At 52.0% G+C, this 21,542-nt stretch overlaps 1 protein-coding gene across 1 annotated transcript in view; it reads right to left on the bottom strand.

Annotated features, from left to right (window-relative positions):
* DISC1 (DISC1 scaffold protein) overlaps positions 1 to 21,542 on the bottom strand; it is a 274,150-nt gene that overhangs the window by 41,731 nt on the left and 210,877 nt on the right. The window contains exon 8 of the mRNA XM_054576751.1: positions 19,096 to 19,156. Coding sequence (XP_054432726.1) covers positions 19,096 to 19,156 — 61 coding nt within the window. The remainder of the gene's footprint in view (positions 1 to 19,095; positions 19,157 to 21,542) is intronic.

The following is a 21,542-nucleotide window of genomic DNA, read 5'->3' as shown; positions in this document are numbered from 1 at the left end:
AGGAAAGATCTGGAAGCAGTGCAGCAGCCGGACACAGGGCCTCCTGCGTCCGAGGCGGGCCAGGCTGCAAGATCCGCCCACTAAGCAGCAGGCGATCCCAGGTCTGACGTGGGAGCCACAGGGTGGGGCGCAGCCCGGCTCGGCCACACCGGTGGGCTACCCTGGGCAAGGACGGCCGGAGGCAACGCTCGGGTCCCACAAGCAGCATGCAAGGGCACGCTGTTGTATTTCTACCCTCTTCTCACTTCTGGTCGTAGGAGTTTGACTTGGTCGTCCCAGCTCCACCGTTTGTCCCAGTCACCAGTCCCATGGCCCCTGCCCCAGGCACCGCCCTGTTCATCCAGAAGCTCAGCTGCCTCCACCCCCCCAACGCTGGAAGGTTGGTTACTCCCTCCCTGCACCAGAGCGTCGCAGCACGCGGCCCGAACCCGTATTACATCCTGTAATCGTCCTCAATTTTTGCTCCCTGCCAAGGCAAGGACCCTTCAAGGTCAAAGGATGCCCTGGGTAAACCGTCAGTGGGGGAGGGGATTTGTCAGCGGGTTTGCTTCGCCTGCGAGGCTGACAAGAGCCGAACCCGGGGCAATCGTCAGCGGGCTGTGCGTGGCGGGGGGGCAGCAGGGAGAGAAGCCGACCGGGACCCCCTGCCCCGCCTCATGAGCCTGGCGTGAGCGGGGAGAACCCAGGCAGGGACAGCAAGGTTGTTCTAAGTCACCTGGTGCCCAGTCCCAAAGTGGAGGGAGGAGGGAGCGAAAAAGCAGAGGGAGGAAAATGGCGGCAGGACGGCCGCAGCGCTCTGGGAGCCGCAGCGCTGACGAGGCTGGAGAGGTTGGCGGTCCCCGCCCCGGAGGCTCCTGCTCCCTGAACGTACGTGATCCGGGCCCAGAACAAAGGCGGGTTCCACAGCACAACCAGCACCCGGCGCCGGGGGTCCACCAGGCACGTCCTGAGGGAAGGGTCTCGCTGAGGTCCCCGGGGCCTGCAGTCATTAATCACAGAATCGTGTATAGGTACGTTTTCATGGGAAAGGTGCGCAGGTTCCACAAGATTCTACAAAAGGCTTGTGATTGTTAAAAGGAAAAGAAAAAGTGATTATTGTGCACACGAATCACTTGGGGACGTTGTTCAAGTGCAGGACCTGGTTCCTAAGCCAGGCGGGGGCTGAGGCTCCACGCACTAACCACATCCAGGTGTGGTCAGAGTTGCCGGTCCACGGTCCACGCCTGGAACAGCAAGGCCAAGGCGTGGCCTAAACCCACAGCCCCTGCATCGCCAAGTCCCATGCACCCACGGGATTTGTGCAACACACACCGATCTGAATTTTAGCATGTGGGACGAGATGCACACGACAGGAGGCGAGCTCGGGCAGGTAGCACCGGCACTTCTAAGATCCCCTCGGAGTTTAGGGCCAACTCACGGCTCCTACAGGTCGGCCGGGAGGGCTGCCCCCCAGCGACTCCTGCGAAGATAACCTGCAATCTCAGGCGTCTGGGCCCTTCCTGTTTGTTCAGAAGGAAATCCAGCAAAGCAAGAGCTTTTCCCCGCCCTGGCTTTCATCTGCCACCCCTCGGAGACGGGCTAGAACAGCCGGGGGGGCCAAGTGAACGCATTCTGTTTGCAGAGAATGTACGTGGTGCTGAATGCTTATAGGGATGAAAGATCAGATTCAACTTTACAGGCAAACCAGAGACCTGGGGCCGGTGAGCGTGCGTCCCGCAGGCACCCTGGGGGTCCGAGAGCCCTGCGCTCAGCCGCGGCTTCTGCCACCCAGGGGGCAAGGAGGCTGAGCCATGCAGAGACCTGGTCCTGCAAGGGGCCGCCTCCAGCTGAACTGAGCCTCCGCAGCTCTAGCACCAGTACACAAAGTATCATAAAGGCTGAGACCCAATGGAAGTCTAAAAATAGCGCCATGAAATGATTTCCTTCTTTCACTCCCCAGGAGAGTGGCCGGGCTGCCACCGATACCGCAGGGCACCGCGGGCCTCTCCCAGTTCCTGCGAGAAGAGCGATTACACAACGGCCCTTTCTCGCCAGCAGCCCGGCTGCCCCAGAAACAAGGCGGGGAAGGCAATTACGCTGTTGTGGAAAACCAATAATGGCTATTTGATTATGATTATTAATGGGGGGAAAGAAGACAGACCGCTGAGCGGCAACCAACCACTAAGTGCATCTGCAGGAGACTCCAAGAGGGGATTAATTTTTTGTTTTCTTTTCATCTCTCAGCCAGTCGTTTGGATGTGACACAACTGTAAGCACGGCCTGTCACATCCTTATCAATATTCAATGCCGCTGCGCTGTGGCCACATTATCTCCCCTGGATGCCCCGTGACAGGCCCCTTGCTGTGGGGATTGCTTTCTCTTTGCCTCTAAATGGGAGGCGGATATTGCAGGGAACTGGCTTGTCAGATGCAGGAAATTAACTAATTTTCAAGACATCAGAAAGACATTTGGTAGCAAATATTTACTTCTCTGTTTCTTTCCTACTGATAGTGAACATGCATCATCTAACCTGGAGAAGGCTGGATTTACAACGTCGGTGAACAAAGGGATGTTATCACTCACTCGAAGGAAAACAACACCATCAATTCCCGCCGCCCCTGGTGGAAACACGGCGGCTTGAAGCACATTTGTCATAAAAGAATAAACAGGACCGCGAGGCATGTAGGAAGAGAGGCGAGTGTGTGATTTCCGACTTCATATCACACCCTGAAAACCAGCTCGCCTGTACTGCCTACCAAGCCACTGTGTTTCCAATTACTATCTGCCTCAAGGTGCACATAAGCACAGTAGCTTCATCCACAGTTGGCCATTAGCAACCGGAGATGCTGAGAGGGGAAGGCTGGGAGCGGGGAGGGCTGCGTTAGAAGACGCTGGCCAAGGAGGCGGACGTGCACCCCCTCTCTGTGTCCAGCGGGGTTCAACACACGTCACCCATCACTTCATTCTGCTGTACAGTTTCACTCTGGGGTGTCATGACTACAACGCTCTCAACTTGACAGATGAGGACACAGGCTCAAGAGATCCTGGTGTTTGCTCAGAGGTACAGAGTTGACGGCAACAGATTTTCACTCATTTCATGAGAAGTATTTAGTCTCCTTCCCCACCTGGGAAACACAATTTCCAATTCTACTTATGCACTCATTTGTCTCAAATACGCAGCCATCCTTGCCTAACCTTTTCTTCTTCTTCTTCTTTTTTTTTTTTTTTTGATACGTCTTGCTCATTTTTGTGCAAGTATATGTTCTTGGGATGACAGAAACAACAGCAGTTTTTGTAAATGGGAACAGACAAAACAGGCGCTCGCTATTAAGTGCAAAACGGAACATCTCTCTGGGCAGCCTGTTACAAAAACAAAGGTTGCCACTGCGTGTTATTTCAAAATTCTGTGAGCACACACAGGCATACACAGGCGCGATGTCATGATGTACTTTGTAATCTTTATTATTCTTCCCACGACTCTACTCTTGAGCCTTTTTCAATAATAGCAACAACAGTAACAGAAATAGTGGCAGCAAACATTTACTGAGCATGTGCCAGCCATCATTGAATCTGAAAAGTAGCTCTGCGAGGAGAGTGCTGTTATTTATAGACAGAAAAATTGAATTTTAGAGATCTGATCATTTGCCCAGGGTCACAAAACTAGAAAGTATAGCCAAGGCCAGGATTCGGTCAATGACTGGACCGCAGAGCCCACATTCCTAGCCCCGGTTTTCCTTTTCCCTTTAATCCCGCTCAGCCCGGGTTCTCCCAGCCACTGGCCTTTGCTGGGGTTCGTCTCGGGCCCACAAAGCCTTCGCATCGCCTGCTGCCCCGTCGTCCAGCTACGTCCTCTCGGCCCCCTCCTCAGGCAGAGCTGGCCGCCACCTCCCACCTTGCCATAGATGCCTGAGGGAGGAGCCGCATCTCAGCCGTGAGACGGTGGCTCCTCCAGGGGAATCCAGGCGCCGTCCCTGCCCGGCGCCAGAGCGCCCCGCGCGGTGTCGGCTGCACACCAGGTGCCCCCTGTGGAACCGCCAACAAGCCGTCCACGGGGTCCAAGTTCCCTGCCCCCTCCTGCCACGCTGGTGATGAGAAGCATGCTCCCGAGATCTTCCGAGTGGCCTCTCCTCTTACCAGTAATTTTGAACTTCCCCCTTCTCTGCTTTTGTTAAGCTAAACGAGCCCAAAGTAATCCATCAAACTACGTTCAAAATATTATTTTCTAGCATTTTTATCACTTCTATCACCCAATTTCTTCACCTCCTCCATTTAAATATATATAATACATATTATATATAAAATACATGTTATATAAATGCAGAGCCACTTTATGATGGAGCTGGAGCTGCTATCCCCAAGGAACTGCCTTGCACATCTTATGCCTGAAACCTCTGCAATGTTAAAACAGAGCTGACGGTTCCCTCTCACACCGGTGTTTCTCTCTCTCTCTAAAAAAATCAATAAACATATCCTCAAGCGAGGATTTTAAAAAATAGGGTAAAATAACCTAAAACAACCCTGTCCCACAAATAGCTGCAAGGACAGGAAAGCAGATATTATGACAACTGGAGTGATCACTACTGGACAGAAAATTTAAAACATCATTCAGAACTATCGTCATTATATTAGCTTATCTGCACCAAAAGAAATGCCTTCCCTCTGTGGATGTAATTGTTCCCCTTGCCTTTCTCATAACTACCCTTCGCCTTTGTCTGCAGCCTGGAAGGCTACGGGCTTCTCTCTGGCTCGGTGCATCCCTTTACTTGTGATCTCAAATAAACGCCTGCTACCTCGCAGTCTGGCCTTTTATTTTTAGGTTATCACTCATGTGTTCTATTCTAATGTATGTTCCTTGGCACATTTGTTCCTTATTTGAAAAGTAACTACATTTTCTGAATTTATAAAATGTATGAAAGAAAGGTGGCCGGTTTAATCCCAGCAAGGCTGGCTGCAGAGTTCATTTAAATACTTCTGTTTCCTGATACATGCGCCTGTCTGTTCCGAGATCAGTAATGACATAGCAGCCTGGCAGGCAGATGTGGAGTCAGGCGGCCCTCGTTTGAGACTGGCTCACCCCACCCTGTGGGCAGGTGACTTAACTTCTCTGTCTCGGTTGCCTCCCCCGTGAAGCGGGGATGGCGACAGTATCGACCTCACTGAATTATGAAAATAAAATGAGTTAAAACACATACGCACTAAGAACAACGCCTCTCCCGACACCTCTCCTATCCCCACCACTACAGGGCCGCCAGGACCAGGGCCCTGGCCGTCCCTGTGGGCCAGCTCCAAACTCTCCAAACTTACCCCTCACTGCCTGCTCTGCAAAATGCAGCTGGGCCCTTCACGCATTTTTCCTTTGCCAGCTGGCACGATATTATGTTTCGTCAGTAGAGGGGGCTGGAGAAACATGGCGGAAGGAGGCGGGCTTCGGCCTGGCTCCAGGGTGCTTTGAGTAGGCTGCTGAAAAACCGATAGGCTCTCCAGACCCTGCCCTCACAGCCTCCGCGCCGTCCCCAGCGCCCAGCTCCCGAAGCACAAGCCATTCCCTAGTTCCCAACTCCTGCGGGGCCCTGTGAATGTTACCTTTTACGGTAAAGGGCACTTGGCAATGCGATGAAGCTGGAGAAGTTACTCTGGGTTATCTACTGAGCCCCATGATGCAACCACACGGGTCCTTGTAAGAGGGAGGCAGACGGGGAGAAGCAGAGAAGCAACATGATGGCAGAGCAGAAATCAGAGCGTGGTGCTCTGACGGTGCAGGAAGGGGCCGCAAGCCGAGGGATGCAGGTGGCTGCTAGCAGCAGAGCAGGGAGATGCAGACTCTCCCCCCAGAGCCTCCAGAAGCATCCAGCCCAGCCACCGCCTTGAGGTTAGCCCAGTGACACGGATTACGGACTCCTGAGCTCCAGACTAGACGAGACTAAGCCTGTGGTCCATTGTTCCGGCAGCAATAGGAAATGGATACCGTGGAGAAGTGGACGGGAGTCCAGCTGAAATCAGTTTGGCCATGTGTTGAAAATTGTTGGATTTGCGTGATGTGAACTTGGGGTTTATTATAACTTCTCTGGTCTTGTACATGTTTGAAACTTTCCATCATAATCAGGGCTTTCTTTTTCTTACGAGGGGGTTTAAGTCAAAAAGTCCATCTTTAAGATACCGTTTCCAAATTTCGTACACTTGTCCTAAACCCAACTCCAGAATGTTGGGCCAACATTAGTCTTGCAGAATGGACTACCAGGGAGGTTGAGGCAGACTAGCCCACCCGGGGTCCGACCTGGAGCAAGGAGCCGGATCATGAGCCTCCGGTGCCTTTCATGTTCCGGTTAATTTCACAGCCTGCGTCTCATGGGGTTGTCAGGAGGCTTAAGTGAAATAACCCATATTCAGTGAATTTTCAGACCCACAGTATCTCTTCATAAAGGTCTGCGATTGATATTTATCATTGCAATCATTTCCAGCTTTCCAACAAACATTGCAAAACTGTCTCAAATCAGCCTCTATCATGATTACTGCAATTCTCTTAAGTATTTTGAATCTATTTAGATCACTGCTCTGCTGTTTATAAAAGCTCTCGCTTTTGTTCAATTGTTTTGTTTTTATGGTCTCCTGAAATAAGGGGCCACTCAGACCGAAGGCATCCTGGGAAGGGCGGCTGTGGGGAAACCGCTCTCCAGGAAAATAGTCATAGCTAGTCTGTAGTCCTTCTCCCCAGGAGGAGTGTCTAATGGTGCCAGTTCATTCCTCGGCACAGAAGTAAGAACCAGAACTCGTATTACCCTGCATCCCTGAAGGGAGACCTGTCTATCACGCCTGATGTTGCACCTTTGAAGCAGCCGCGAGACCAGCTCTTCCCCAGACAGATGTGCGGCAGCCCCTCTGAGCCAGCCCCTTGCAGGAGCATCCGTTTCCTGCTAGCTGGTGGCAACAGACCCCCATGGGGGGCTTAACGCTGGAGTCATGGCTGACACCCAGAGGCTATAAAATAATCAGTACTTTTTAAAAACACCCCTTTTCCCTACACTGTGATGCCTCACGCTCATTTAGGGCCCTGGAGTCACACGTGTAGCTGGACATGGGACTTGCAAGGGACTTGCAAGCCCCTTTAACACTTTGCACCAAAATAGGACGTTTGTGCCCCGGTTGGTGTGGCTCAGTTGGTTGGAGTGTCATCCCATAACTGAAAGGCCACGAGTTTGATTCCCAGTCAGGGCACATATCCTGGTTGCAGGTTCGGTCCATGGTCCAGGTGTGTAGGGGGTGGGGGGTGGGGCAATCAATCAATGCTTCTCTGTTGCCTTGATGTTTCTCTCTCTCCCTTCCTCTCACTCTAAAGGCAGTGAAAAATGGTCCTTGGGTGAGGATTAAAAAAACAAACAAACAAAAACCCCAGGACATTTGCTCCAGAAACTGGAGAGAAGGAAACTAGTGTCCCCTGCAGCCTGGCCTCGTCCCCTCTTGCAGAGGTCACAGCACCGGGCGGAGCAGGGAGGCGGGTGTAGTGAGCCAAGGAGGGTGATTTAGACACTTGAGAAGAACACCAATGAGTAAAGGCTAAAATGCTTTTCAGCCCAGCTGGGGTAGCTCAGTGGATTGCGCACCGGCCTGAGAACCAAAGGGTCACTGGTTTGATTCCCAGTCAGGGCACAGGCCCAGGTTGCAGGCCAGGTCCCCAGTGGGGGGTGCATGAGAGGCAACCACACACTGATGTTTCTCTCTCTCTCCCTCCCTTCCCCTCTGTCTAAAAATAAATAAATAAATAATCTTTAAAAAAATTTTTAAAAGATAAAATATTTTTCATATCACTCCATAGGCTTTTGAATTTATGGAAGAAAGTTACTGTGTGCATTGCTATTATTGGTTGATGTTATTATAATGCTAAACTAGATCTAAAGGACCAGGCAGAGAAATCACTGGCTGACAGAACGCAGTGTGACCATGAGTTTACATCAATGCTGTCCCCTTTATGATTACCTCTGGCGCCTCCTCGGGCTTCTCCTCGTGGAAGCTCAGGGACAGACACACCCACTGAACTGCAGACACGAGCCCCTCCCTTACGATTCATTGGCCCTGAGGCAACGGGCAAAGCAAAGTCATTAGCGGGTTTTCATTAGGCTCATTTTTCCCATTTTTTGAGGACCTGAAAGTAGGGATGATATCTATTTCTATGACTTAAGAAAAAATACCAATAAAATGGTCCAATAAAAAGCAACCAATAAGGGTGATTTTAAAGGCTGTCGAGTTTAAGTGACGAGGCCGTCGGGGTTTGAGTGTCATTGTGTTGTTGCTGTTGACTCACACTCCGAAGACACGCAGTCTTCCCGGGCTGGCTCGGGCCACTCTGAGACCACAGAGGCCACCCAGCGAGCCTGCCCTGTACACCCCGATCACGGGTCCCTCCTGCGGTCACTGCACCGGACCCTGCTGGCCTTGTGAGCGCGGAAGAGGGCAGCTTGAGAGGGCACGACTGCAGAAAGTACCCCATTGCAGACAGAAACACCTACGCATACAAGAAAAAAACAGTCGCTGCAGACTCAGAACCGCAGGAACAGCCACCGGTCGGAGAAAGGTAGCGTCAGCGGGGGGTGGGGGCCCATGTCGTGACTTGCCTGCCAAGGACTGAATGGCTGGCTTTTCCAGCCTTGGCCTGTTGAGCCCGGAAAGCACGAAGTGTTATCTAGAGTATCTCGTTGTTATTGTTACGCAGACAAGTATTATTTTAAAAATGGCTGCCTGGCTTCACCCCGCATCCGACAGTCTCGTGGGAAAGAAAAGGCTGCCTATACTGCTCTGGGCGTGGGGGGCAGCTGCGGGGCAGGGAGGTGCGTGTGAACACGCAATCAGCCCGGGTCTGAACCCAGGGCTTGAAGAGGGAACAGGAGTGCACCGAGGCTTGGGGCTGTGGGGGAGGTTCACAGCTCACAGCCTGCAAGGCGCCTGTCCCTACATGGGAACGAGGTCAGCGTTTGTGATCCACGTGCCGTGGAGGGTTTGGGGGACACTGGGAAGCCATCCCCGACCGAAATGACTCGCAGACCAGCAACCCCTGTGCCAGGAGCTGCTGCTCATAGACCTTTAAGTAAAGTCGCGGCCGTCTCCCAAATGTTTGTTCCTTCCTCCTTGAAGAGCAAGACACAGGCGTAGTCAGCTTCGCGATCCCCAACACGACAAGTGACCGAGACTCATCACGGGAGAGAGCTGGGGCAGCCTGCTGGGGGTGCCGAGAAGGCACAGCGGGGGGAGACCGAGCCCAACATCTCAGCTCACGCTGGGCGAGGGCCCAGGGCCCTGGAACTACATCCTGTCCCCCGTCTCCGCAGCAGCTGATCTGTTCTTGCCTAAGCCTTGTAGGTGGTTTCACTTACACTTGGGTTCAGGCCATGTTGACGCCTCAGCAGAGACCGTGGTGACGCAGGCTGACACACCAATTTGCCGTTTTCTTTACCCACCTCCCAAATCCTGCCGCCACGAGGTACGGTGGCTGTTCCTAAGCGTCGTACTTGGAGAGGAACACACAGGCTCTGCAGCTGGATGGCTAGAACATTTGCTTTCGCAAGTTCGTCTCCCAGGGCTCGAATCTCTGGGTGCGGTCCCACTGAATCCGAGAGAAGCATCCCTGAGACAGAGGCCAGGCTCCCATCGCCACGGCTGCTCTCTGGGGCCCACATGCTGACCACCCACAAAACAAATATGGGGCCATATGTGTTCTGAAATCGTGCGGATATACTTGACCGAACCCCGCCCATTGCCAGGATTCCTAGTCAGGTACTGAAGTGCAGAGGCAGCGGGGACGCCCCCCCCCGCCCCCTCCCCGTGAAGCCCTGCCCCGAATGCGCAGGCAGGAGGGCAGGACACCTCCCCGAGGGGACGCCTCTCCTGTCACGCTCCAACAGCCACACAAACGCGCCTGCTGGCACCAAAGAGGCACTCGAGGACCATTTCCATTCGGTAACCACGGGAGTTGACAAACGCCGTCATCAAAACAAAAGTAAGTTCCACCGAACGGCAATAAATCAAGAAAATGGTCGAGACAGAACGTCAGTTAGGAGACAGGCGAGCCCACTTCCACAGCGCGATGTGGGACAGCACCGCTCTCGCAAAGCCCAGCTTCCCGCCGGCCTGCAGTTCGTGTCTGTCCCCGTTCGCGGAGCCAGAGAGGAAGTCGCCCAGTGAGGCTGCTTTGTGGACTTGTCGCAAGTCCCCCTCTTGGTGATTCTCTTCTCCCTCGTCCACTAATTTTATGATTCCTTTTGGGAACTTGTTTTTAAGAAGCACAACTAAAAGGCCCTGTTTTTGTGATGAATGGAAGCTACAGAAATATCTTCTGAGGCTCAGCGTACAATACAGCCCCATAAAACTCTCGCAGTTCAAGAAATGCCATCTTTACCTCAGCCGCAGCAGGAGGAAAAATGCTGTTTTCCGCCTGAGGCCCTGGGATAAGGGGTTTAGGAGCCACCCTGGTGGGGGCTTCATCCACAAAGACGGCCCCGCACAGGCAGTGCCTGACTCGTGCTGTTTTGTAGCCAAGGCGTGGGAGTCAGGGTTGGCTGGGCGTGTGGGAGCCGGGGTCGGGGGGAGGCCAGAGGAGCAAAATGAGCCAGAGAAAATGCTGTGTGTAGCATTTTGTCTCCCCTCCATTTGCCCAGCCTGCTGCGGCCGTCTCCTCACTTTCCGTGAGTAAAGGACACCGAGCAGAGTCCCCAAAGCAACTGCACAGGCGAAGTGAGTGTCTAAGAAATTCCATGAGGACGTGTAGTTGTATTAGTCCTGCATCTAAAGCTAATGGGTTCCACCCTGTTGGCAAACAAAGCTGTCGCGCAACCCTGACACCACTTTCTTGAACTGTTCAAAGTCTCCTCATTTTAATTAATGAGAAATTTGGTACCTCTCTACCTACTGGAGTTTCCATGGATACAGCAATTAATTTTTCTTTAAGCTTTCTCAACTCCCGCCCTGGCCGGTGTGGCTCAGTGGGATGGAGCATCATCCTGGACGCCAGAAGGTCACGAATTTGATTCCAAGTCAGGGAACCTGCGAGAGGCAACAAGTCAATGTTTCTATCTCGCATCGATGTTTCTCTCCCGCTCTCTCTCTCTTCCCCTCTCTCTGAAATCAGTGAGCATGTTCTTGGGTGCAGATTAAAAAAAAAAAAAGATATCACAACTCCCTCCCCAAATGCATTAAAACCACTTAAGCAATGATGGGTCCTCTTGAGTTTGTAAAAGTCGTCTGAGTTTGGACATTCCCCATTGATCAATTATCATTGCCTTTTTAAAAGGTGACAGGCACCTTCGAACGCGCATGCGCTGAAGCACACGGCGCACTTGAGGGACAATGGGCACACAGGCTCACGGCGCACGGCAGACAAGACCCCCGAGCAACTGCCCCGCGTAGGTCCGTCTCGCGTGGTGACCGTCACTGCACGTCCTTGTGCCTCCCCAGCGAAACCCAGCAGAGGGCAGTCGCTGGGCATCCCGCCAAGACCCAGGCCCCCTTCGTGTCCGCTGGTTTCTTAATTGATCTCAGTGGGCAGAGGGATCACGTCGCAGCTCCAAGCGGACAAACTTGGGGTTCACATGCACACACACTCGCGTCTGCTAACCAGTGCCTCCTGTTTTACCTAATCATCAATCTCCCATTTTCTGTTCTGTTGGCCAAAATCCTGGTCACCTTTTTTATCTTTTTCAGGCTACTTTTTAAAAACAGCACCATGTCCAACAATGTGTTATAGTATCAATGACAAAGAAAATGACGACAGGTGACTGAGATCTCCGGGTCACATGTATACTTCCATTACCGTAGGTAGTTAGCTAGCTTTTAACAAGGAAGAGAGCAAAGGAAGTTAGACACTGAGTTTAATAAACGGGGAGCGTAAGCCTGTCGGGCAAGCTTTCTGCCTTTTAGTTCTGATCCAGCAACGGACAAGCCGTCTTCTCCTTGGCCCACGCGGCTGGTTCTGGGAGGAAGCCCTCGCTCCTCTGGGAAGCCCCTCGTCAGACAAGCCTCAGGCTTCCTGTCTTCCATCCATCTGCTCACCCTTCTCTCTAGGGCAACGTTTCCACTTTCTCAAAGGAAAATAACAGAGGGAGAAAAACAATTTTACTGAAGTTACTTCCCCCCAAAACGTTCTACCTGAGATGGGCGTGACTTTATTCTGGGCTCCGCCGCGGGCCCAGACGCGGGGCCTCGGAGCTCCGTGAATCACAGCAGAGGCGATCGACCCTTGCCGGCCCCTGAGCTCTGGCCCCCTGCGCGGGGGTCTTTCTCGGACACTCCAGAAACCAGCCAGATGGGCACTAAAGGTGGAAGTCAGCTCCGGGAACCTAGCCATTTGGTCATAGGAACCCTGGGAGGCACTCAGCCTTTGTCACAGCCATTAACAAGGAGTCAGTTACCTCATTCCTCTCCCTTTCCACCCTCTGCGGGGGGTGCTAACAGCTGGCCGCAGGGCGGCCAGCAGAGAACGCCAAGTGCTGAGGTGAGTCAGCAGAGTGTGCAGGCCCCTGAGGAGGCTGCTGGCTTCAAGCAAACACCTCTCCTCTCCCCCCAAATCACCAGGAAGACGAGGGATTCTCTCTGGATTTATAAAATACTTGGGGGGTTTTCTAATGTAGATTTTGGGGGCGGGGGTTCATAACATTCAAGGTGCCATAGCTGCTAAGGTAATAATAGCTGGCATTTATTAAGCCCTTATTGTATATAAGAAACACCTTTTCCTTAATCTATCATTGGCCCATTTTAAAGAAGGGAAAGTGAGTCTTTAAGCAATTTCTCAATCTCGTGACAGCCCACTTCTGCGAAGTGGCCAGACTCAAATACAGATGATCTGATTCCAGAGCCTGCATTTTAAATGTAAGTGTCTCAGCCCTGACTGGTGTGGCTCAATGGGTTGGGCTTCATCCTGCAAACTGAAAGGCCGCCAGTTCGACTCCCAGTCAGGGCACAGGCCTGGGTTGTGGGCCAGGTCCCCAGCGTGTGAGACTCAACAGATCGATGTTTCCTTCTCTTTCTCTTTCCCTTCCCCTATGAATAAATAAATACTTTAAAAAAAAAAAAGACATTTACAGCATGTATTAAAAAAATAGGTAAATAAGTGAGAATGTCTCAGGGTCTCCACAGTTGTCAGGGGGACATTACTTGTCTGTTGGAGGGTTGTGGCTTTTTTAACAGCAACACCCAGGCGGAGGGCGACCCTTCATACTAGTTCCTGAGTCTGGGCTGCCGCTCAGGTGCCCCGAGGGGAGAGTGGAAGAGAGCGGCCAGGTGGGATTTGAGGGTGGCAGCTTCTTCTCTTGCCCTGAAGGCAAGACTTGCCTGATTGGGGCGAGAGTTGGGGTTCTAGAAGCAGGATCTCTGCTTCCTCTTCCTGAAGAAAGGAACGCAGCCTTCTTAAGGGACCTGAGAGCTCTGGACACTAAATTCATTACTGAACATTTCAGGGGAAAAAGTTATTTCTGAGTAAATCTAATTACTGGGGTTCTTATAGATTGGAAAGGATCACAGTGAACTGGAAGGCAAATGTAGACCTACGATATTTATTATAAATGAAATCATTTACATATACATTTAAAGATGTTACTTAGTTTTATATACATATCGGTTCTCCCTCATTCAGCATCTAGAATAGTATATCACTAAGGTGTGAGTCAAGGTCCCATGTAAACATTACCAATATTTTCCCTATCCTTTTTTCTCTTCTTTTTTCTACTCTTTTATAATTCACATCATTTTGTTACATTGGGTTTATTATTCTTTTTCTGTATGTACATGTGTTTCTGTACTTAAGCATTATAATTTTAAGTATACTTAAGGTTTTCTGTTTTGAGATGAAAGAAGGTTAAAGTTAAGTGGAAATAATGATTACACATTAAATTAATAGTTATGCAGAACACTGTACAAGTAAATGCTTTACATTTTCTTATCAGTGTGAATTTCAAAATAACAAGGTAGTTTAGATCATTGTCTCGCCTGGAAAATTATACAAATAGCCAAATTGCTTTGATACGCAAAAGTGGGCAAATCTAGTCCTGGGAATCTTCATGCAAGCTTTCATGTATATGATGCATAGGATCAATTTATCTGGTTTTAGAATGGGAATGTGGGCCTGCTAAAAATAGCTCTATCAACCAATTAGAGATAAAAGTATTTCCTGTACGTGAGGACTGAGCCCTGTGAGGACAAATAAGGAGAGAAGGCAAGAACACAGACAGATAAAAAGAAAGCTCATGCCCCAAGGCAGAGCGATCAAAGGGCAGGAGAGGTAAACAGGAGACCGGACAGGAGCCCACGGGCCGTCCCTGTGACTGTGAAGGATGGAGACAGGGTACCAGGGAAGGAGGAAAACGCGTTTCCCTGTCTCTGTCGCCCACAGGTCTCCTTCTGCGAATGAGAGATGAGAGGCAGACAGACAGACAGAGACGCACAGAGAGCAGCTGTTAGACAAAGAACAAACGGCCCCCCGCGGGAACGCAGGAAGGTTGCTCCAAACCAAGGAAGAGAAAGAAAGAGAGAAGCTGAGAACCTCTGTCCACCTGAGAAGCAGACAAGCCCAGAAAGGGGTCAAGGCGCCGAGGAGGCGGCAAGGAAGGCACCGAGCTCTCCGCGCAGAAGCGAGGGCTGGGGGAAGGAGTGACGCGTTTGATTCCAAGTCAAAAGGGAGGGGAGGAAGGCCTCTGTCAGCAACAAAACAAGAACATAAAAATACGAAAACAGCTGGCGGCGTCCACGTGCGTCTGCTTTCCTTTTCTTTACGCCCAGGGGGACAGCGTTCCCACGGCAGCCGGTCGCGTATCTGCCAGCTCCCACTTCTCACATTCACTTCCCTCAACAGCTTCTGAAACACGCTCAACGTGGGTGGAAAACGGGCTGTCCCGGGGGCCCAGGAACTTCCAAATGACCTTGCATAACGTAGAATAAAGAGCACGTGTGCGGCCGGTATGCAGGGAGCAAAGGGAGCCCGGACAGACTGTGAGCAGGGTAGTCAGAGGGTCACCCTGGCTGCGGGGACACGCGGCCTGCAACGGCGCGCGGCCAGAAGGAGGCGGTGAGGTGATTTAACGAGCTCTAGCTATGGCGAAGGAGAGCTACCCCCAAAACAGGTCGGGGAGAGAAACCCCAGGCCATCTCTCTCCTTTGGAGATGGCAAACAGGAACATGTTATACTGCGTCTAACTTATAACTCGGATTTTCCTATCAGTCCATGATCCTCCTGGGAACAAGGCGCACCTGCTGAGTTTTGCTCTTTCCTGCCAGTCACCAACATGGAGCTGGTGAGCCAGCTCTCCCCAGCCTGTAAGTCACTCCCCAACAGAGGTTAGATACCAAAGGGGACGCTGTCACCTCCAGACCCATTCAGTGCATCGTCACTACAAGGAGTTTCAAAATAAATACAAAGAAATATGTTTCTTTTGCATTATAAGTTTGTGTTTATATATATATATATACACACACATGTATATGTATTTCTTGACTTAATCTCATGTATGTTTTATGCAATAAAGAGTTTATGGGTGCAATTATCAATTCATAACTTTACTATTCGTCTATATACAGTTTTGCTGGATTGTATAGGCAGCCTGAGTATGTAAAATAATGAATGGAGACACTTTTAGGCGCATCCAATATTTGGCAGCTTTAACATCATAGGATAACAAATAAAAACATGGTTTTCAAAATATAGGTTTTGAACAAAACTTTCTGAATCAGGTTTACATGCATCATTTGGATTATTAAAAGGCAAATCCAGTTGAAATACGCACTACAAACCCTCTTTGCTATTTGCACACCTTTTGTTTTGTCCTTTGCAGGACGTCCCTCTGAACCGCTGACGGCATCGGATGATCCCGCCTCTCTGATTCACCTGACTTTCCTGCGAGGGGGCGGGGCGTGGGGCCCTCCCCAGGGAGTCTCAGTGCTGGGGGCTCCCGGGCTCGGTGTGCTTCAAGACAGGAACAAAGATACTCTGGTCAGTTCAATTTGCTTCCAAAATCACGACTGGCGAAATCCAAGTCTCACTGGAGCGCCGATGGCAAAGCGTGTCTTCTACAACCTTCCAAGGGAACGTGAGCGATCCACTCAGCTCTGGCTGCTTTCCTCCTCAACCCCCGTGAGGCTGAGATGCTCCCGACAGGTTTTCATCAGCCTCGATCACCTGGCTTTGGTCGATATCTCGCAATATTAATGGAGCTGCCACTGTGCTGCAAACTGCACCAGGTGCTAAAAACAGTTTCTGTGTTTCAAGAAGTTGGTTCTCTGGGAAAGAACTGGGGCTGTGATGGGACCGTGCAGCTGGCGCTCCTTGGGCCAGGGCGGAGCGGGGACGGGACTGTCCCCAGAGGGAGCCCCTGACCGTTCCCACCCCTGCACCAGCAGCCGGCCTGGCCCCTGCGCTCAGGCACCCTGGAAACCACCTCACGCACCCCAAGGCTCACCCACCTTGTGCCTGCTACTCGCCTGCTGCCAGGGCGGTTACAGAGTCCGGCTGCTCTGTCTCCTCCCCGTTCCAGTGCGCCTGCTGCGCTGGTTCAAACCCACGGGAGCCAGGCCTCCTGCAGGCTGGCCTGGCAATGGAGCGCGCCCCCAGGAAGGCGGCTGCAGGACGGGCCAGCTGCCACCCCGTCACTGAGGCCCTGCTGGAGGACCCTCAGGGACGAATGTCTATGAGTCACACACCCGCGTGGCTGGAGAGGCAGCGAGAGAGGCGGACGGTGGTGGGAGATGAGGCTGGCAGTCCATGGATTAGTTGCGTTCACTCGTTCATTTATTTAAACGTTCACTCAAGACATTCTTGCTGGGCACCCCATCGCTGTTCAGCACAGTCGAATCACTGAGGACACAGTCTAGACAGGACAAGCAGCCCCTTCAATGCCTGACCTGAAATGAAGCCCTCGGACAGCGAGGAGGATCCCCCAGAGCAAGCACATCACTCAGCGTCGGGGAGTCATGGAGGGCTTCAAAGAGGAGGCATCCCAAACGTGAGGATGGAAAGGGCTTAGACTAATGCAAGGCCGCTGGGGGTGGAGCCGGCAGGCCCAGCAGAGCCGGTGTGAAGGGGGGCGGGGGAGAGCGAGCACCCCCAGACGCAGGCGGTGTCCCAGGAAGCAGACTCTCCAGCAGATTTTCTTCTAATTCCCATGTCATGGGTTGGGCTACATGAAATTGCCATTTTTCTATGTCAAAAGTGATCTAATATCAGTAATTTCACATGGTTCAACCTAACACTCCCCTGGATAGTATGTCTTGCCCGGTTCCTTCCAAATTAGTTTCTCCCCAGAAAAAACCACAGCAGCACTGGGGAACACAGGAGGCCCAGGACAACGGGAGCCCGGCATGCCGGACGGCACCGAAGGCACGCAGAGGCCACACGGGCAGAAGCTGCGCCACAGGAGGGCGTCCCGGCTTCCTCGGCCGCGGCGGGGATGAGCAATGGCCAGGCTTGCGTTGCATGGGCTCGCTCCAGACCGGCTGGAGAAAGGGCAAGCTGCAGGCAGGAAAGCCTCAAAAGCGGCTGTGCCGGTCCCTCGTGAGAGCAGACAGGCCCGCGCAGCGTGGACAAGAAGAGGCGGACTGGCAGGACCCGGTGACTGAGTCCGGGCGGGAGACGGGGAGAGGGGACAGCGTGAGTCCACGGGGCCAGGGTGGTGGGCCAGGCTGGCCGTCAGGGGCGGGACACACAGCGGGAGGCACTGGCTGGGAGGGAGGAGGAGGCATCCTGGGCCCTATAGTCCCGGCTGCGAGGGTCAGAAGGAGCAGCAGGCCACCGGAGTGAGGCGGGCTGACTGCCAGCCAAGGGAGCGCCCCGAGTGCAGCGTTTAATGAGACCCTAACGCGACCCCGGAGGCGGCGCCTGTCCTCCACTCTTACTGCAGGGGAAGCAAGGTGAGCGTGAACCTGAGGTTAGGGGCGTGGTGACACGCGTGCTCTCAGAGCCTCAGCCGGCTGCCCGGTAACCCCGTGGAACGTGGCAGGTGCACGGTGCTCATGGCTAAAAAATGGCAGTCGGAGTTTTAAGCTCAAGAGGGACACGCAGAAACGTGCCCCGGAACTGAGGACATGGACTCAGAGCAGTGCACCTGGCCCAGGTGAGCATCGTACTTCCTAAGCAGAGAGGCACTTCCTTAGAGGACGCCTCTCACCCACGCGCTCTCCTTACCCCCACCTCGCCCCAGTCCCTACTGACCACCTTTGTCTTGGCTCCTCCCCACCTCTGGGGCTCCGAGGCAGGGAGGTGCCAACCAGCGGTCAGAAGGACTTGCTCTCCAAGCATTAGAACAAATCCTGTAGCGCCTTGCTTGCCCTGCAGAGCAGAGCAGAGCTCAGCAACGCAGCCCCTCTTAACATCCCTGAAGGGAGAAGCGTTATTTCGCGGATGGCGTTGTCTCGGCAGACAAAGGTCTGCGGCATGGCCTACACAAGGAGCTATTTAACAATTTCCAAAGTAGCAGCAAAACAGTCTCGGTAAAGCGAGATGGCTCTCAGGGAAGCAGCGGCATGTTTTACGTGCTCAGACTTGTTTCCTTAATTAGAAACAGGTCCTGGGAGCCAGGGTTCACTCTCACGAGGACTTGTCCTCGGAAACCAGAAACATCTTGACAGGCTGCAGGGTCCCTAACATTTCTCAGATTTGAATAACGAATTGGGTTAAAAAAAATTTTTTTTTTTTAAAGAAACCAGGAATTGTCATGCTGGTTTTGAATCAGGATTCAAAACAGAACCTAAGATGTGCATTCTTATAGTGTTCCAAAATATGCAGGAGCTGGGTCAGAATCCGTAAGAACGCCTCCCCACTTCAGACAAGAAAAAGAGAAATAGAACAAGGCATGAAGCTTGAACCTAAGAAACCGAAGAAGATTCTTCTTAGAGAACATGAAAACTATCTGTGATCTCCCGCAGACACTTCTAAACATTTCAATCTATTTACTTTTTATAAGAGGACAGAAGGAATGGGCGATAGCTGTGTGACTCCCGCTTCCTCCACTGCAAGATTCAAAGGACTCCTTTTTGTGTTCTTCCTTGTTAATTTATTACAGAAATTGGCTAGCCCTTGTCTTCACACTCACTACTGTCAGAATGCAGAACCCAGGCAAGCCGTGGCCGCATCGGAAGCACCGCTCTCCCTACCTGCGCAGCCTGTCCACGAGTGCGTCCATGTACTTCACGGCCTTCTCCTTCACGCTGGTTTCTGCAAAACAGGAACCCAAAGCTGAGGCAAAGACTGAACAAAGCCCGGCACCACTTAATTAAAAGCGAGACACCAAAGGATCTCGGTCAAACTGCTAATGATGATGAGATCCCGTGTTTGGAAAACTTGAATCCACTGGTGTGACGGGCGCGGGTCGCCCGTGTCTTTGCAGCAGCCAGAGCTGGAGCCTGGCACTGTGCCACCTTCGCCCTGCGCTTCAAAAGGCAGCGCATCGGGCTCTGGCATGGACCCCCATGTGCTCGGTACCGCTCCCCTTTCCCACCTGGAAGCCGAGAGCTTGGCCATGGAGTAGGGGAAAGAGAACGTGAGCAAGGAACAGCTCCCTTCCCATGGGTGAACTGGAGGGGCCTCTCTGGTGGTAGCAAGGGACCGCAGGCTCGTTCCCCGGAAAGCAACAGACCTGGGGAGTGGACAGCGACTGCTCGGCTTCCAGAGCTGGGAGTTCAGCTCCTGCTGGAGATAAACTCAGTGTCTCATAGTCACCCAGTGTTGAAGGGATGAATGACTGCTATGGCTCAACAGATCACAGAGGCACTTTACTAATTAAAAACAAAAGATTTGGCCCTGGCCGGGTAACTCAGTTCCAGGTTCGATTTCTAGTCAGGGCACATAGCTAGGTTGCAGGTTCGATTCCCATTTGGGAATCTATTGGCTGCCCCATATAAGAGGCAACCAATAGATGTTTCTCTCTCTTTCTCCCCGCACTTCCTCTCTCTCTAAAATCAATAAAAACATACCCTAGGGTGAGGATCTAAGAAACAGATTTGGTGGGCTGTGGGCAAGCTCGGACCCGGTTTCGTCCTCTGAGCAATGAGAGGGCCTCCCTCTCCCGGGGAGCACTGACGGGTTGTCCCCGTGACGCCCAGCAGAGCCGGCAGCAGCAGACACGTCTCCATCAGCTGGCGGTTGTAATTATTGATGTTGTTGCCATTTCTATAATTACTATTATTATGGCTATTATGGTATTTATCATTATTTCGATTCCACTCTTTAGTCTCAAAGATAATTGATGCTGAAGGGCTCATGGACACTGAAGTCGGGGTGTGTAGGAAGCAGAAGCCATACTGCCTGCCTCTCAACCTGGAGTCTCCATCGGGGGCTCTCAGGACGCTGTTTTGGTCAACACGCACGTGACAGGGTGTGGGCCAGACTCTCACACTGATTTCTCACTGGAGCGCCCAGCAACATTTTCTATAAATCTTCATCATAACCAACAATCCCAAAATGTCCCTGTGAGACTGATGAAAAAAATTACCAAGCCATAGTGTTTTCAGTGTCAACAAGGAAGACAGGAGAAGGTCAAGTGGAAGCAGGTCTCACTAGGCTTCACTGCCTTGTGTTCTTTGTTTGCATAATAAGAGGCCAGTGACCTCTGCCTGGACAAGCGCACAGGCGATGAGTAACGCCCGGGCAGACTCAGCATTAGAATGAGGCAGTGATTCCCGGGAGCCTCGGCCCCAGGGTCCTCCGTGAGTGAGGACGGCACCATGAGGTCCACGCAAGGAGGTCTCAGGTTTGAAAACGGAGGCCAAAGGGCCCTCATCAGTTCAGCATCAATCACAAAGTTTGTCGAATGTTACCCATTTTATTGGAATGTTCTTTTAACAAAAAAGGTAAGTACCAAGTGGGGCCTGACTTCATTTAACAAATATTAAGTCATGAGACTTCAAAGATCATCATTATTCAAGGATCAATACAGACAAGATTAACTCCCATTAGTAAAATTTTCCTAAAGATGTGAAAGACAAAGGAAACATTTTAGAATCCCAAGAAATGTTTGAACATGGTTTTATTCTTTTGTTTGAGTTAGTGAAAGAACTTCTGTTTATTTGGGTGATTAAACCATGCCCAGTGCCCTGGCTGGGTGGCTCAGTTGGTTGGGGCATCGTCCCGTACACCAAAAAGTTGCAGGTTCAATCCCCAGTTGCGGCACACATGGAAGGCAATCAGTCCACGTTTCTCTCTCGCGCTCTCTCTCTCGCTCCTCCTCTCTCCCCCCTCCTCCTCCTTCTCTCTCTAAACTCAATAAGAACATATCCTCAGGTGAGGTTTAAGAAAAAGTTAAACATGGAGACGCAGTAGTAACACAGTGTAATGAAGACCCAGGGAAGTCAGCAACACAGAAAATGGACCTACGGCTGGATTGTCCCGATGGGCGGGACGGGACGAGGTTGTGTGGGGCCTCAAAGCTGGCAGAGTCGGTGTGTGACATGCCACTCAAGTCACCCCCAAGGGCAAGATGGAAACACCAGCCATGAGCCCCTGCTCAAGAGATCTGGCTGTGACACTGGAAATCCACTGTGTGGAAACACATGACACCAAGAAGGCCATCAATGGGGCGAGCAGGGCCCATGTGTCAGGTGCA

The sequence above is a fragment of the Pteronotus mesoamericanus genome, unplaced genomic scaffold (genome assembly GCF_021234165.1).
Source record: "Pteronotus mesoamericanus isolate MK-2021 breed Mesoamerican mustached bat unplaced genomic scaffold, CSHL_Meso_final contig_347, whole genome shotgun sequence".
In the NCBI taxonomy this organism is placed as follows: Eukaryota; Metazoa; Chordata; class Mammalia; order Chiroptera; family Mormoopidae; genus Pteronotus; species Pteronotus mesoamericanus.
This window is presented reverse-complemented; position numbering and strand designations above follow the sequence as displayed.